The 17,693-nt window shown below is 36.0% G+C and overlaps 1 protein-coding gene across 1 annotated transcript; it reads left to right on the top strand.

Annotated features, from left to right (window-relative positions):
- The first annotated feature begins 5,418 nt into the window (after window positions 1-5,418).
- LOC101441304 (olfactory receptor 2G2-like) lies at window positions 5,419-6,372 on the top strand. Its single transcript, XM_023589722.2, has one exon. The coding sequence runs from the start codon at window positions 5,419-5,421 to the stop codon at window positions 6,370-6,372; it is 954 nt and encodes a 317-aa protein (XP_023445490.2).
- Window positions 6,373-17,693: the final 11,321 nt, after the last annotated feature.

A 17,693-nucleotide genomic window follows, 5' to 3' on the forward strand; every position in this document is an offset into this window, starting at 1 on the left:
CTATGAGGACACAGAAAGCAGTGTTGCTAAGAATTTAGAAAACCCTAGCCCATGGGTTGCTCCAGGGGTCCTGTGGATTGGTTCTGGGAAAAAATCCAAGTGCACACATTAGGAAGTCTTTTCAGCTGCCTAGTCGAAAAGGTTGGGTTATGCCATGGTTTAGGACACATGCCCTAGTGTACACAGAAGGCAAGGGAAGGACAGTTGCACCTAAAGAAGAAAGAGCAATGCATACCAGGCATTTGGGAAGACCTGGGTGGCTATGTTGGCCCCTTGAAGAGGCTCCTTAGGTATTACTGGTGGAAGGAGCAATTATTGACATGGTACATTGGATCTTAATTAGACAAACACATTTTTTCTAGTATGCATTTTTATAATTAGGGAAATGAATCAATCTACAAAAAAAATCTTTTAGTGTAATTTAAAATTTTAATGATCATGTTTTGCAGTGCAGATATTTTAGTTTTTTGACTACAAAGGAAAATTGATTATAATATATTAATTGACTTATATGGAACTCTCTTTATGAAATAAACTATTAAAATATTACCTAAATATTTCCAAAATTTACACTATTTGTTAAGTTTCTATATCTTTAAATTACTTTTGGATTCTTTATTTTGTTCCTGTATCTTTTTTTATTGTTTTTAAAAAATTTTTTTTTTAGGTACCAGGGTCCAGGGAATGAATCCAAGACCTAGTACATAAGAAGCCAGCACTCAGCTATGAGCCTCATAAGCTTCTCTGTTTTTTTTTTTTTCACTTGTTTTGTTTTTTAGGAACCCCTTGGAAACAAACCCAGGGCCTCCCATGTGGGAAGCAGATGTGCAACCGCTTGAGCCACATCCACTCCCTGTATCTTTTATATATGAATTTTTTTCAATATTCACAATTGCTTTTGTTTATTTTTAATTGAAATTAAAATTGATTTTTAACCATTTTGCATCTCATAAGATTTATTTTGTGGTGTTTTTCTAACTTCTTTAATTACTTATTTCCTTATTTTATGTTGTTTAATGAGAAGTTTAGAACTGTGAATATTCTTATGTTTTGATATTCAGGTTTCTTTTGAATGATATATTCTAGCACTTTCTAATTGAAATTTTGGCATCTACTAACTTTTTTATTGATTTCAGTTTTACCAGTGATAAGTTAGAACATATAAAGGTCAAAAATTCTACTCTACATGTAATCAATGTTTTCATTAAACCTGGCCAATGACACAAATCTTATATCACGTGCATGCTTGCTTCAAATTGTTCTATTTTATGAATGAAAACTTATCAGGGAAGTCTTCATTGTGAATTGTGTAATAAACGGTTATAAACTAACTGAAAAAATTACTGCTTTACCAGCAGATGCCACCATGTACCTTGCCATGTGACAAATGAGTCCAAGATCACCGAATAGGTGGTATTCAGAAAGAAAGCATCTCCTGATGATGAAATTGATTTGTACATTTTCCTCAGCTTCACAACTGTAAGCATGTGAGTTAATAAATTCCCATCATGAAAGCCAAAAAATTTACTGCTTTAGCTTTGAAATTAGCTTTCATGGCATTACAAAGTGAACTTCTGATGTCAAGAAGAATTAATAACTGTGGAAATCCAGAATATGTTGTAATTTTGCTGCTTGACTTTTTAATGTCATCTTCTTATTTTTTTATTTCTTTCCATTGCAGTCTCTACAAGTTACTCAAGTTCATTCTTATTTAAGCTCTATTTCTGCCTTTCCAAATAGTTTACATCTCCTTTACAATTTTGTTCCTTAATTTATTTAAATATCTCAGCCAATTCTGCCTTTAAATCTGCTTTTCTTTCAAATCTCATTTCAATAATTCCAGTTCTTTTAGTATTTTTCAGGGTTGAGAGGATAATTTCACTTTTTCAATATTTATACTGCTTCTTTGAGCAATTGTCCTTCGAATGCACATTCTGCACTCACCTTTTGTTTCTTTTGAGCTTTTTCTTCTTGTGTTATTTTGTGTTTTGCCTTGTTTAAGTAGAATAGATTTTGTAGTATATGAAACTGAGGTGTTGTTTTATATTTTCTATACATCCATAATCTTTGGGGGAAGACTCTTTTCCTAAATATATTGAGAGAGTTTGTTTTGCTTTCTCCTCAGTGTTTTCCTGGGTACTTGGATTTTTAAAACTTCAACCAGACAATAAATGGTGATTTTTAGTTTATGTAATGTCCTGCAGTCACTTGGTGGGAAAGTACAGGGGATATCTAGAAGTTTCTTTCTGATATAATGTTCCCACTGTTCCTCAAAATAAATTAAAACTTTCTTTTGAAACCATCTCTAGCTTCTCTTGGTTCCCATCCATGCCACTTATCAACAGAGCTAATTTTCCCAGCTGTGGAACCATCTTCTATATGGAAACACTCTCTAATAGGATATTTTATGTCCCATGGCCTGCTACATTCTACGTTTTATTTTTCCATGGCAAGTGATACATAGGATGGTGCTTAGCAAAGAGGATTTTGCTCTCTGTGACCAAGTGTTTTTTATTAAATTTCAATGTATCAAGCACATGATCTATGGAACATGTGAGATTAGCTTCTGAGAGTTCCATAGTTTTAGAACTGTTCATATTTAGAGAGATGTTTCATTTTCATTTTCTTTTGTTAAAGTTATTAAAGTGAGAAGTTATGGAAATATTGTATTCACTCAACCAATATCTATCTCTCCTTAAAAACAAAACAGTTTTTTAGAATTCATTTCAAACTTTTCTATGTTCAGTCACATATGGTATTTATAATAAGTAATAAGAATATTTGATATATTCAGAAAAATGCTATTATTAAACAAGTTCAAGTTAAATGGTAAGTATGTGTGGAATTCATTACTTTCAATGTATTCTTCCATGCACCTGTGGAAAATGCCTGGCTAATCCTATTGCTCTCTTTGAGTTTGCTCAGGAATGTTTACTATGAAGATTCATAATGAATGGGGATATGTTCATCATGGAAATATATGTGCATGGAATATACAGCCAGATATTTGTGAGCTCAACAACAGGAAAGGATATTGGGTAGTGTCTCACTTGCAGTGAAAAAAGGGCAGACTAGTAACAGTTAATTTGCATAAAATTTACCAGAAGAAAATCAGTTTTTAAAGGACATATTTAGTTTTGAAATATAAATGAAATGCTTGAAGCTCCTTACTTGGAGACAGTGGGGAAAAATGAACAAGTTAATGCGGATATTGCAGGGTGTTTACATTTTTGGAATTTCAGTATTGAAGTGGAGTTAATGACAAGTTGCCACATTTATGTGCCCCTTAATCACATTAATACTATTAATAAGGGTAGAACCACATGTGCTTATGGCAGTTACAGTTCATGAGGGATTAGAAATTTGAGATTGATGCAGAGTGTGTGGATGAGATCACAAGTAGATGGATTCATGTTATAAATTCGGGAAATTTTACTAAGTCATCTCACTGAACATTTAACAGGGTTGAGCAGAAACATTTTATGTTCTGTGGCTCTATCACAGGACTTTCTCTATCATTGTTGCTAGTTGTATTTAAGTTCTTCTTGAGACATCACTATGGACCCTTGAAGAGTAACGATGATATGCCTTTTCCTGATGAGTCTATAAATAATTACAAGGTGCTGGCAATTCCTATCCCTGCATCATTTCAGATATTCATAAGGCCATCCTTATCCAGAATTAGTAAGATAAATATAGTGGGAAGTTAGCAAATTTAACTTTCATTTAATACTAGGAGATCCAATCATATCTCTTAGGTTTGAAAAGAACCTTCTCCCCTTAATTACTATATAGCTTAAGTGAATTTAGGTAATAAAATGTAGATATTATGGGGACCTACAAAGATGAGAGGGAAGAAAATAAGATTTATCAAGAAAATGTCATATCTATGACTGAAGTTATCACAGAAGGTCTATTTAAATAAAGAGGGTCTCTAATATTAGAGATACTTTTGTTCAATGTTATCTAAAGTAATTAAAATATCATTTACAAAATAATTTAATTGAAGATGTACTGCTGTAATTTTTAAAAATGTGTATTATGAAATTTCATTCCAGCATGAAGTAAATGGAATTACATTGGAAATAAGTTAAATATTATCATTACCAGAAATTATAATATACTCGGGAAAATTAAAAAGTTTTTTCCAACCATATTTTTAGGCATTTCTTCATTCATTCTTTTGATAATAATATAAACTATCTACTGGTTGACTTGAGCTGTTTTAGACTTCCTTGGGAAAATCAAAAAGGTATAAATGATTGATGTAACTTGTGCAGATTGCCAAGTGGAATTTGGAGAGATTACCATGGATTTGGGTGCTGTCAAATCACCAGCTATTGTAAAGAAACAAACATACAACTTTGTCAAATCAAATAGTTAAAAACAAAGGTTTTTGGAGTGTATAATTGTAAAGGACTATTTTATTTTTCTGCAGGATTGAGGGAAGTCTCCTTAGTAACATTAGATAGGAAGAAAGGACTGACTTTTCTATAGTACCACCATAATTAACAGCTTACTGACTAGAGTTATTTCATAAGTCAGATATGGTTTCTTCATTTGGAAGTAAAGATCCTTTTACCTGTTTGCTTCCTTTACCAGGAACCACAATTTGCATTCACACTTTGAATGAAGGTTAGAATGCAAATGATTCCAAGAAAAGAAATTTGAACACATAGGGATATATAAAAAGCAGATACTATTTCATTTCCTAAAAATCAAAATGATTCTTGGTCCCTGAAAAAGGAAGCAGGCAAAAACCAAGATAAACAAACAAAAAGCATGCACTGGTGGAAGGAAGAGGAAGCATAGTAAGTAGAATCAAAATCAAATGTGCCATGGATTCAGAAGAAATTCATCCAAGCTTTGCCTTTCTCAGTAAGTAGATGCCTTTGTGCAGGTCATATAAGCTCTTAGGGGTTGTCTTTTAGTTACAATAATCACATCTAATTTATTTCAACAGTGTAACCTTAGAAATAATTTCCACAATTACAGATGATGATATATTTTTCCATAATAGAAAATTTCTTAAAAATCCAGTTTTCTGTCTTTAGTTTGAATTATCTGAATTTCCTTCTTTCTGTAACTAAAAGATATGTTAATATAAAGGGATAAATTTGGTGGCATTGGAAAGAAGCAATGATCTAAAGTGTTTCCTTCAGCAGTTGATGGTGTTGGTTAATATGCCCATTGTTCTCTATTTTGAAGAACATTAGAAGACAACTAAGAAGTGAAATGGGTAGAATGCACACATTAGGAAAATGGATTGATGTAAGTTACTAACTAGCTCTAAAGACATAAACTTATACCATTTTAACATAGGACACTTTTATGAGGGGTGCATTGTCACTTATTTGACCTTGTATAATATGCCATCTTTCTCAGCTATGCCTCAGCATTCTGGAAAATACTTTGCAAATGGGGATGGTGAGGAGTACCAATGAGAGCAGCCTGACAGGTTTCATCCTTTTGGGGTTTTCTGATCATCCTCAGTTACAAAAGGCTCTATTTATAGTCATCTTGATCTTGTATTTACTAACCATTTTGGGTAACACTACCATTATACTGATATCTCATCTGGAACCAAAACTTCACATGCCAATGTATTACTTTCTTTCTCATCTCTCCTTCCTGGACCTCTGCTTTACCAGCAGTGTGATTCCCCAGCTCCTGGTAAACTTGAGGGACCCCATGACAGTCATTACCTATGGTGGCTGCATTGTTCAACTCTATGTCTTCCATGCACTGGGTTCCACGGAGTGTGTTTTGCTCACAGTAATGTCCTATGATCGCTATGTTGCTGTCTGCCGTCCCCTCCATTACTCTGTCTTTATGCACCCCCGTCTCTGTAAGATCCTGGCCTCTATGGTGTGGCTCAGTGGGGTGGCCACCAGCCTGGTACAGTCCACTCTCACTCTTCAGCTGCCCTTCTGTGGTCATCATCAAGTGGATCATTTCATCTGTGACGTCCCTGTGCTCATCAAATTGGCTTGCACAGACACCATTTTCAATGAGATTGAGCTTTTTGTGGCTGGTGGCCTCTTCCTTGTAGTGCCTGTCTCATTCATCCTGGTCTCTTATGGCTACATTGCCCGGACTGTTTTGAGGATCAAGTCAACCACTGGGAGACAGAAAGCATTTGTGACCTGCACTTCCCACCTGTTGGTGGTCATCATCTTCTATGGAACCATCATCTTCATATATTTGCAGCCATCCAAGAGTAAATACAAAGAACAGGGAAAGTTTGTTTCCCTCTTCTACACTGTGGTGACCCCTATGCTAAATCCTCTTATTTATACCCTGAGAAACAAAGATTTTAAAGGGGCTCTTAAGAAAGTTCTAGGGAATATTCTGTGTATAAATTTTACATGATTTTCAAAGAATTCCTAAAAGTGATTCTGTGATGAAAACCTTCCAGAAGGACCACACTTTGGCCATATTATTCCATTTTCTTTTTATTAGATGCTGTAGCAGTTTGATATTATTGATGAATTCCAAAAAGAAATATTGGCTTGTTTATAAACTGATGTTCTCCTCTGGGAATATTAGATTATATTGGATTCATAGGTTTACTTGATTAAGGAATTATGTAAACCTCTTGTGCTAGTAGGGCATTGAGTCCCCACCCACCAAAGATATGGCAAAAAACAGAGTTTAGGGTTTCTGATGTTGGAGTTTTGATATGGGAGTTTGATGCTGAAGACTTAAGCTGGAGCCCTGGGAAGTAAACTCACAGAGGAAAGAGAAGCCAGCCCCAGGAATAAAGGAATCTTGAATCCAGAGAAAAGCAAGCCCCAGGAATGCAGCAACCCAGGAAGCCTGAACTCTCACAGATATCGGCAGTCACCTTACTCCAAATAGACTTTGGTGAGGGAAATAACTTATGCCTTATGACATGGTTATCTGTAAGCTCCTACCCCAAATAAAAACCCTTTATAAAAACCAACCAATTTCTGGTGTTTTGTATCAGCACCCCTTTGGCTGACTAATACAGATGCTTACTCAATTTTTAACATTTTAAAAATACTGTGGAATATATGCACCTTGGCCTGACTTTGCTAAGATGCAGCAGCAGCATATGGTGAAATATTTACTCAATCTATACTTCAGTATCTTTTTTTCAGAATTATTTGAGTAGCCAATGTGATATTCCATTTGAATGCTAAACCCTTATAAGATTAAGATGAACATGCAAACATTTAAGTCATTCAAAGGCCATTTGTCCTGTCCTTTGTTGATTTGCCAATAGTGCAGTCTCTCAGTCTTGAAGCCTCCCCATTGCTCTACATGTACAAATAGCTTAATTCTTTCCAATGATCCAGAGCTGAATGTAGTAAGGATGGCTGCACCTTGAGCAAACTGTCATTAAGCAAAATATTTTTTATTTCACTCTATATTCCATCCACTAAAAACTTGGAAGAGATGCATGGAGGGGCAAAAACACCATGAGAACAAGAACTATACATTGAAAATAGTGACAAAGGAGCTGGAGTGAGTCTGGTTCTCTAATTGTACAGCCAAATCAATGAACCAGTTCTAACAGTCTAACAATGAATTATATTTCCTAAGATGAATCATAACTCCAGAATATTTTGTGTCTTGAAAATACACACAGTAATGTATGTATTATTTTTATTGTTTCATTACATTATTTATTATTGTTATGCTATTATTGTTATGATATACTTTTATATAAAACATTTTTATAAATTTTATTTTCCAGATTAAACCTTAATCAAACTATTTATTTAACACTGTTAATCATTTCTCATGATTTCCTTCTAAGTGGTCTTTTCATATAGCATTCCTTTCCTGAAAATGAAGCACTTTTGATTTCTTTTTTTAGGTACTTGAGGATGGGAGTTCAACCCTAGACCTTGTTTGTGGGTAGCCTTCACTCAACCATGTCAGCTTCCCTAAGTTTATTTTATCATTTGTTTTGCTTGTTGTTTGTTTTTGTTTTTTCAGGAGTCACTGGAACCGAAACCAGACCTTTCATGCTCAACTGCTTAAGCCATATATACTCCCCACTTTTGCACATTGATTTTGGGATATTTTGTGTGAATGTATGAGATTCTATATTCTACTATATTGCATTGTAGCAAGTACTGGGTTTGTATGGACTATTGTAGGCAACAATGGTGGGTTCAAACATATATCAAAATAAAGAAACATCTCATTAAAATGGGGAGGTCTTGTAGGTCCAAGTGTGTTAATCATTTCATTTAATGGGGAATGAAGTCTGAATGGCTGACCCATCACTTATGACTTCTGAGAAGCAGAGAAAGAAGTTGTCCCAGGCAGATCAGAAGGATGTTAATGTTTAAATCAAATAAAGTAGAAATTGTAGCATTGATCTGGAGAAAATCGCCACAGTAGTTGCTGAGAGCAGGGAGAGGGAAGAAGAGATGTGATGTGAGGGCATTTTGGGACTTGGAGTTGACCTAAATGATATTGCAGTGTCAGATGCTGGACATTATATATCCTGCCATAACCCACTGAATGTACTGGGGGAGAGTGTGAGCTACAAGGTAAACTATTATCCACATGGTGCAGCAGTGCTGTGTTCGCCAAGTGCAATGAGTGTGCCACAATGATGTGGGAGGTTGTTGGTGTGAGAGGAATGGGATGCGGGATGGGGTATTTGAGGGAACCTGTTATGTTTTTTAATGTAACATTTTTTGAGATGTATGTATCTTAAAAAAATACAATTTACAAAAGTGATGGGGGTTGGGGAGTGGGGAGTGGATTATATGGGAACCTCTTGTGTTTTTTAATGTAATGTTCTGTGTGATCTATTAACTTTAATTTTAAAAATGTGTAAAAAAAGTCATATGTAGACAGATTAGCATATTTTCATAACTGGAGTAAATTTAAAAATGTGAAAATATTGAAGGAATGATATGTGTCATGGCTGGACTGAAGATTTATAGTTGGGATGAGAAGACAGAAAACTGAATTCGTCAAGTAATGAAGGGTCCTGTATACCAGATAAGGAGTTGGAACAGTACAAAATGCAAAGCAGAAATCTTGGGGTAGTTAAACAGATTTGTATGACCTTGATTACTAACCTGCCCCTCCTGTCACTCTCTGGGCAGGGGACTGCAGCTGAATACTTTCCTGGGATCACTAATTACCCATATCTGGTGTCAGGTCCAAACTTTGAGAAATTAATTGGATATGAGAATTGCTGATAACTGATTTCCCAATTTCTCTTGGATGTATGCTGTGAAGAAAACAGAGGAAATAATTTGGGAATAATTAATGAATTATGATAATAAATGTTAAAAATTTCAAATGTCAAATTCATTGAAAGAATTTTTTTTTTAAGTTCTATGGTAATTTTATTCCCAATCAATAGTACCACAAGCCACTCTATTGTATCTTGTGTTAGGCAGTATAAAAATAAGAAAACAGGCTGTCTTCAGAGTTGAGAATGTTCAAGGAAGTCTAAACCAATATAGGGATAATTGATATATATTATATAGGGATAATGGATATTGAAGGAGTATAGAATTCACACTTATAAAAAGTCTACATTATTTCAACATGTCAACTAATGTTGATATAGTGAAAATAATACTAGACTCAGAAAAGATGTCTTGATTTTAGTCCTAATAATTCTTATAACAAGTAAAAACCCTACACTTATTTTTGAGTCATTTTACCCTTTTTAATGAAATAAATGAAATAAGATATCTTCTTTCAGCTTAAAATTTGCAACTGCCATTGGAGGTTGAAGAGTTAATAAGGTGTGAGCATATTTGACAAATATTTAGGTATTATTTGTAATTTTGGGGATTTGATATGAAGAATGAAAAGATTGGCCTAATTTTCTAACTTGTATACATTGGGCTGGTGATGATGCCATTTACTTTAAGAAGAAACCTAATATTGAAAGCGAGGGCTTTGGAAAAAAGGGATTTGGAAAGAGTGCATTTGGGGTGCTTCCAAGTAGAGATGTCCATTTGTAAGTTGACTATGAGGATCTGGTCCTCATTAGAGGAATCTACTCATAATTAAGTAGTGATTAGCAGATGGGCTCACTTAGGGAGAAATTAAACTGTGGTAAGAGATGAGGACGCTGGATTGATGTTTGAGTAACCCAACATTTAAAGGTTTGTGAGAGAAGAATAAGATTACAAATGATACAGTAAATCTAAACATATCTCCAGATGATTTTACTATGAAATTTCTTTGCACTAAGAAATAAAGATGTTGCTAGTTATAGGGAGTTATATGGTGCCGATAATCCAAGTTACAGGTGGGAGTGAAGAAGGTTAGTAAAATAGGGAATTAATAGATGGGTCTGGATCCTGGCAGAGAGTCCATGTGGACATCAGAAATCCCCAAGATGGCTGCTGGAGCTCTCCCCGCCCCCCCCCCCCCCCCCCCCCGGGTTTCTGCTACCTAGAACAAAGTCTCCTTCCTGGGAACAAGAAAAAGCCCTGGATGTTCCCTAGGAACTTTATCATTGGTTCCTCACTAAGGAATTGATGGGTGGAATAATCAATCCAAATAGCAAACAACTGGAACCCCTGCCATTAGCGAAGGGGTGTAATAATTAACAGTTTAAAAGTCAGGCACAAACCTGAGCATGGACTCTCACCCTGCTCTTTTGCCTATAGACCTGTTCTGCCCTCTGTACACCGCTGTCTCCATTTTACCTCTGCCATGTGGCCACACAAGTAAACCTGGGGATTTATAATCTAAAATGGGGAATTGTAGCTTGTAATTCAGCCCTCTTCATCCCCTTTCACTTCCTTTCTACCAGGGACACCTGCTCTATTATTTTCTCCCATTTCTCTTCCCTCCCTACCTGAATAAATTATTGACCTAATTCACCCAGTGTGCTTTTGAAATTCATTTCTGCAGCATAGCCAAGAACCTAGATAGAACCCAGTAATGGAAGGATTAGCTTTAAAGGGGATGAGATAGATTTTCTTTCTTGTAACTAGAGGGAAGGAGGAAGGCAGCAACACAGGTAAGCTTATTTTTTATGTTGAGAAGTCTGATGGCTTCCTTTACAAAGTAGGAAGTCCCAAAATGATGTATCAAAAGAGGAATACTGGGGAAACGGACTTTGGCCCAGTGGTTAGGGCATCCGTCTACCATATGGGAGGTCCGCGGTTCAAACCCCGGGCCTCCTTGACCCGTGTGGAGCTGGCCATGCGCAGCGCTGATGCGCGCAAGGAGTGCCGTGCCACGCAAGGGTGTCCCCCGCGTGGGGTAGCCCCACGCGCAAGGAGTGCGCCCCGTAAGGAGAGCCGCCCAGGGTGAAAAGAAAGAGCAGCCTGCCCAGGAATGGTGCCACCCACACTTCCCGTGCCGCTGACGACAACAGAAGCGGACAAAGAAACAAGACACAGCAAACAGACACCAAGAACAGACAACCAGGGGAGGGGGGGAAATTAAATAAATAAATAAATCTTTTAAAAAAAAAAAAAAGAGGAATACTCTCCATTAGGGAAATATGCATATCCATTCTCCCTGGTTGAGCCTCTGAAGTTAGTTACTTCCTCTGCTAATTGTCTGCTGGGGACAGAGAAGATTTAATAAATGTGAATAAACACGAGCTTGCTATAAAGGGATCCTGCCCACTTCTGGATCCCCCCATCTCCCAAATCTCATTATGACTAATACGTTCTTCAGGCTTTGTTCCTGTGAGAAATATGAGTCTTCAATAGACATTGTTCTGAAGCTAAGTTGCCTGGTGGGTCAGGATCAGGTTTGACACAGAAACACCAAGCTAAGAAAATGCTATATAATGTGCTTTCTAAAGATGTGGAAAATACCAACACATTTATATAGGCCTGTTAGTAAGACTTCAGTTGAATTTAGCATTACTTGAGTGCATTTGTGTCTTCAATGGATTTATAAAAGTTGTTGAGGTAGAAACTTTATAGTTTTCTATCACTGCTGACTTGTTTTGTCATTAATGTAACATGGAATGTTGCATGAGAAAATTGAACTATTTGGATTTCAGTTTTTCTCCCCTCAGTTATGGGGATGTGGTAATATTCTGTTGTTATTCCTAAGTGCAAGGTAGTGTCTTGCAACTAATTAGCATAATTGATATTTTCAATTTAAGTCTTCTCTTATAGGAAAAACATAAAGATGAGAGATGAAAGATAAATAGATGGATAGACAGAAAGAAACAGCTAAATTGATATGGAAACCTGGATACACAGAGGACAGGTGATATATATATATAGCTACATAGATACATAAATTGTTGCATAGATATTTACATAAAGAGATACATAGGTAGATACAAACAACATCCTCATGTACTCAATTCAATGTGATAGTATTCTGTAAAAAATTACTTAGGAGAATTACCATTCAGTTATACAACTCAAGCTGCATGTCATCAGAAGCCTTTGAGCTCGGACTCTGCAATCTCAAATGGAGGAATAGTGTAAGTACAATGTCACTAAAATGAATTGTTAAGTTTGGTTTTACTGAGAAAGAGTAACATATTTTCCAGAGTATAATTCTTTACTGACTTTATTAGCACTGTGGTCTCATTTGTCAGTTTCTTCAGAGCGATGTGATTGTATGTTACTGGTGCTGACAGGGGTCAGTAAGTTGAGGGATGGGACAACATAAATCAGAATCTGCATGGGAGAGGACAGTTGCTTACACATCAAATCAGGCCTTTGTCTGCTCAGATGGGTAACTTTAAAACACATGAGCAGATACTGAGAACTCCAAAACCATCGGTCTTACGCTTTCACCTAAAGGCAGGACAGACACGGAGGAACAAGACATCTGGAAAATGGAATAGACCAATAGAAAATGGAATAGACCAAGAAGACATCAGTCTTATATTGGATCTCTTCAAATTGGGATAAGACATGGCTATGGGTTTTCAGCCTGTTCCAAGTCTTTCAGCAGGAAGGTGGCTTGAGTACTGAGCAAGGTTCAGTGTCACAAAAGTATAGGTAGCCTATCTTCTATACAGAAAGACCCAAGAGAGGGCATGGCTATGGGAAATAGGACAACTAAAATGCATTAGTTTTCTCAGCAAACATTTATCATTTACTATGCTTCAGACTCCATACAAATTACATTAATAAAATCAGTAAAACATGACCCTTCTCTTTAAGAAAAAGCTTACAGTTTATTAGAAACATACAATGTAAAGATTTAGGTCAGTAGTATCTAATAGTTTCTATGATAGAAGTAGGTTCAGGGTGAAGAATGGATTTATTAGATAAGAATTGGTAAATCTACCTGGGTGGGCATGAGGCATGTGATCGCTGATCAGAGTAAATGAAGGCTTTGTACATAAGTGACCAGCATGGAGCCTTGAAATGGGAGGAGATGCTTTTCATGTGATGGAAGTTGTGGAAGAATATCCTTTCAAAGGGAGAAGCCTAAGAAAACATATGTCTGAGAGAAAGGACAAGTAGGGGGAGTGCAAACCACTCAGAACGGCAGTGTGACAAAGCAGATGTGCGGGGGATGGTGGTGGATATAGGGAGAGCAAAAACCAGCACAAGGAGGGGTTGAATGCCTTGGGGATAGTGCATGTTTTTCACGTAAATATAGGCAACCATTCAAAAGGAAATGTCATATTTGAGAGATAATGATAACACTGCCTGCTGTGTGAGGCTTAATTAGAATGAACTTTAGAGACCAAGAGCATGGACTTCACAACATCAAACCTTGATCCTTACTTTAGCCTTTTTTTGCCCTTCCTCCCTCTTTCCCTTTCTCTTTTCTCCCTCCCTCCCTTTCTTTCTCCCTCTTTCCTTCTTTGCCCAGACCATATACACAGTCAGATAATCTAATGTGAAGCATGAGTTGCATATGTCACTGGTATAATCAAAGACCATAACCATTTCTTAAATCTTAGGCTGATTTTCAAAGTACTTCATTCACTATCTAAACTCTAGAATTCTTGACTTTTGAATCTTTACTACCTCTCCCTTCACAAATACAAACTTATTGTTATTCTAAGAAAACACAAAGAGAATCCCCATTTTCAGTATTTCTCATGCAGTTTTCCTCTAAAATCTCTTTCTCATCTGCTATTGATTTAGGTCTTTGTTGGAAAGCTAAGGTTGTTTGGATTCACTTATATGAGTGTGGTTTTGATCATTCACTTCTATGAACTTACATCAGTACCTATAATTTTTGCATTTATTATTCATGTTTAGTGCACATATTCTCAACTCGGGACAAATAGGCATTAGGTATTGCAAATGTGGGAAAAGTAGAGGGAAGCTTTTGAAGTTAGCACAAAGAGAGCATAAACATTCCATGTAACCTCCAATGGGAGGAACTTCCCTCATCTGGCTCTGCAGGGAATACAAATATGCACACTAGACAGTCAGCTCATTCATATCCCAAGGCATTATTTCAGAATCAACAGAAGAGAATGTCATTTGTCTAACATTTCTATAGGGGAGGATGAAACAAATTTTGAATTGAAAGAATTGATAAGTCAGGCAAAAATGTTTCAGAATGAGAAACAAATTCTGTCATGTTGCATTTTCCTAGATTCTCATCTGCAAGAATGGAATTCTATTGTTCATCACATTCCCTTTTTCAAATAAAAGTCATTATTCAATTAATTAAGAATTTTGGTCATTATTAGTCTATTCACACTACATAACCCTAGTTTATAATGCACTCACTTGTCAGAAGAACTTTTCAAATATCCACTATTTGAATTCTTGATATCAGTGTCATCCTCAATCTACTGTATACAACAGCCAGATCAATATTTCCAAAATAGAATTTGAAAATACCACTCCTTATTTTCTGCTCAAAAATCTGTAGCTACATTTCAATGCTTCTACTTCAAAGACAAATACTTTATTTTGCTCAATTATGTCTATGGTTTTGCTCCAAATCCCATTTTCTGGGCATACCTTCTGCACTGACCTTTCTGGCTCTTCTTAAAAAGACAAGTGAATCATCCACATAATCTATGCAATGGTCAGTTCTCCAAACAACCAAATGACTTCAAATGTTCTTCACCTTACTAATAAACATTTGTCATTGCAGCTTAGAATTTTTGTCATGTTGAACTTTAAGGAGTTTAAAAGGATTTATCAATGATCTTTTTAAAACAAATTATATATATCTAAGAATTTAACAAATCTATAGCTTTTGTTAATGTTGTATATTCTGTATATTTTTGTTTTCTGATTAATATTAGTGACTTGAAACCCGTTGGTTTAAATAATATTGATTCAAAATATATTTTTAAAATAATTTCATTTTTAACAATTCAATCATTTGAGTAAATATGTATGATATATGTTGAATTTTATATTATATGTCTTCCTTCCTCAAACACATTTCCTTTTCATCATTATATGTCCCACAGGTAAAAAATGATCTTCTTCTATCCTATTGCATCCCAATATTATCCATTTTAACAGGCTTTGTATAAATTTCATCCAGAAAACCTTCTGCAGTGTCCACATTTCAAAATGATTTCTTTCTCATCTGCTATTTTGCAGAACTGATTTGAAAATTATTTACTTTGGTTCAGCCTTAGAACATCATTTTTAACTTTTCTTTTTAAAATTCGTATTATTCATTATGTACCTGTTCAATTTTGTTTTGTATCTCCAGATGGACTATTAGATCAATGACTATCTTATCCCTGTTGAAGCAGTGCATAAAGAGAGTTGAAATGTGTGTGTGCAGTGGTGACAAGATGAAGATTTCCTATCCTCATTTGTGCCTAGGATGAAAGCTGAATGTATTAGATTTTGTTTGCTGATTTTGGTCCACAGTTAAAAACCACGAATATGGCATTTTCTTCTTTTTTATTTTGAAAGGCACTTACTTTCAGTAGTAAATAATGCATGTTTCTAGATAATCATGCAAATATCCACTTTGACAGGCTTTAATAATGAGTTCCCAAAGAACCCTGGAATTGAAATTATTCATTTTCTTAGAAAAGGCATTAGACTAGATGGTATATGGACCAAATTATTAAGGGCAAAAATGAGTAGGTTGGACAAGTAGGTCTCCATGATCTTTCAGTTCTTACATTTTTTGATTCTTAAACTGTTTCAAACCTCTCGTTTTTCTCTTAGGTGATTTTCCCCCCTTGAGGTATGGGAAGGGCCAATGACAGTTCCCTGATGGGATTCATTCTTCTGGGCTTCTCAGACCACCCTCACCTAGAAGCTGTGCTCTTTGTATTATCCCTTTCTTCTATCTCCTGACTCTTGTGGGAAACTTCGCCATCATCATCATCTCACAGCTGGATCATACTCTCATCACCCCTATGTACTTTTTCCTAAGTAACCTCTCCTTCCTGGACCTCTGCTTCACCACTAGCCTTGCCCCTCAGACCTTAGTTAACCTGAGAGGACCAGAGAAGACCAGAGAAGACCATCACTTATGGAGGTTGTGTGGTTCAGCTCTACACATCTCCAGCCCTGGGCTCTGCATCCTTTTGGCTGTGATGGCCTTCAATCACTATGTTGCTGTCTGCAAACCCTTACACTATGTAGTGATCATGAGCACACAGCTATGTCAGCAGCTAACATCCATCTCTTGGATGAGTGGTTTGGCCATTTCTTTGATCCATGCTACCTTCACCTTGCAGTTGCCTCTCTTTGGCAACCACAGGTTGGGCCATTTTATTTGTGAAGTACCAGTTCCCCTCAAATTGGCATGTGTGGACACTGCCATTAATGAATTGGTGCTTTTTGTCATTAGTATCCTGTTCATCCTAATCCCTCCTGCACTTATCCATAATCTTCTATGGCTTCATAACCCAAGCTGTTCTGAAGATCAAGTCAGTGGAGGCAAGACATAAAGCCTGTAACTCCTGCTCTTCCCACCTCATTGTGGTGATCATTTTTATGGCACAATCATCTATCTACATGTATCTCCAGCCAAGTGACAGTTATACCCAGGACTGAGGCAAACTTATCTCCCTTTTCTACACCATGGTGACTTCCACCTTAAATCCCATCATCTACACTCTAAGGAAGAGTGATGTGAAGGAGGCTCTGAAGAAACTTCTCAGGAAAACTATGTTCCCTCTGGATGTGATATGCAAGGAAGTGGTTACAAGTCATGTGGTTTTATCCAACTTTTATTTAGAAAAACTCATAGTTCTAAATTTCACACAAATTGAATTAGTGCTCCCTTATTTTATCTCATAAGGGCTCTCTTATGTGTAAATAGGTAAATTGTATATATGTTTACATAAGTCAGTATTTGAGACATAGAAAAGAGAGCTCTTCATGGATATAAGCAATGATCCTTGTCAGCTACCTTTTATTTCTGCCTATTTTCCAATCATTAAAAAAAATTAAATAGTTGCCAACTGCTTGCCTAGATCATGTTTTTGTTTTTCTTTAATTTCATTGAATTCTTCATTTTTTCCTCAGTTTTCTGCCAAACAAACATATTTACTTGTAAAATCTCCCATTAAAACTTCATGCTACAGAAGAAGAAATTTCTATATATTACCTTAACTACAGGGGAAAAATATCTGCTCATAGTTCAAATTTATTGATCAGTAGTATATCATATTAACTATTATTTCCCTTAACCCATTTATCATTAAGAATTCCTTCCAAGAAGGAATAAGAGAAACAAAATATACCAAACACAATATTTTACATAACTCAGTGAATGTATCTGATTGTGTGGTCTGCAAGTCATTGCCAGTGCATGGAAGATACAAGCATTTTAAGAGAAAA

The sequence above is a fragment of the Dasypus novemcinctus genome, chromosome 17 (assembly GCF_030445035.2).
Source record: "Dasypus novemcinctus isolate mDasNov1 chromosome 17, mDasNov1.1.hap2, whole genome shotgun sequence".
In the NCBI taxonomy this organism is placed as follows: domain Eukaryota; kingdom Metazoa; phylum Chordata; class Mammalia; order Cingulata; family Dasypodidae; genus Dasypus; species Dasypus novemcinctus.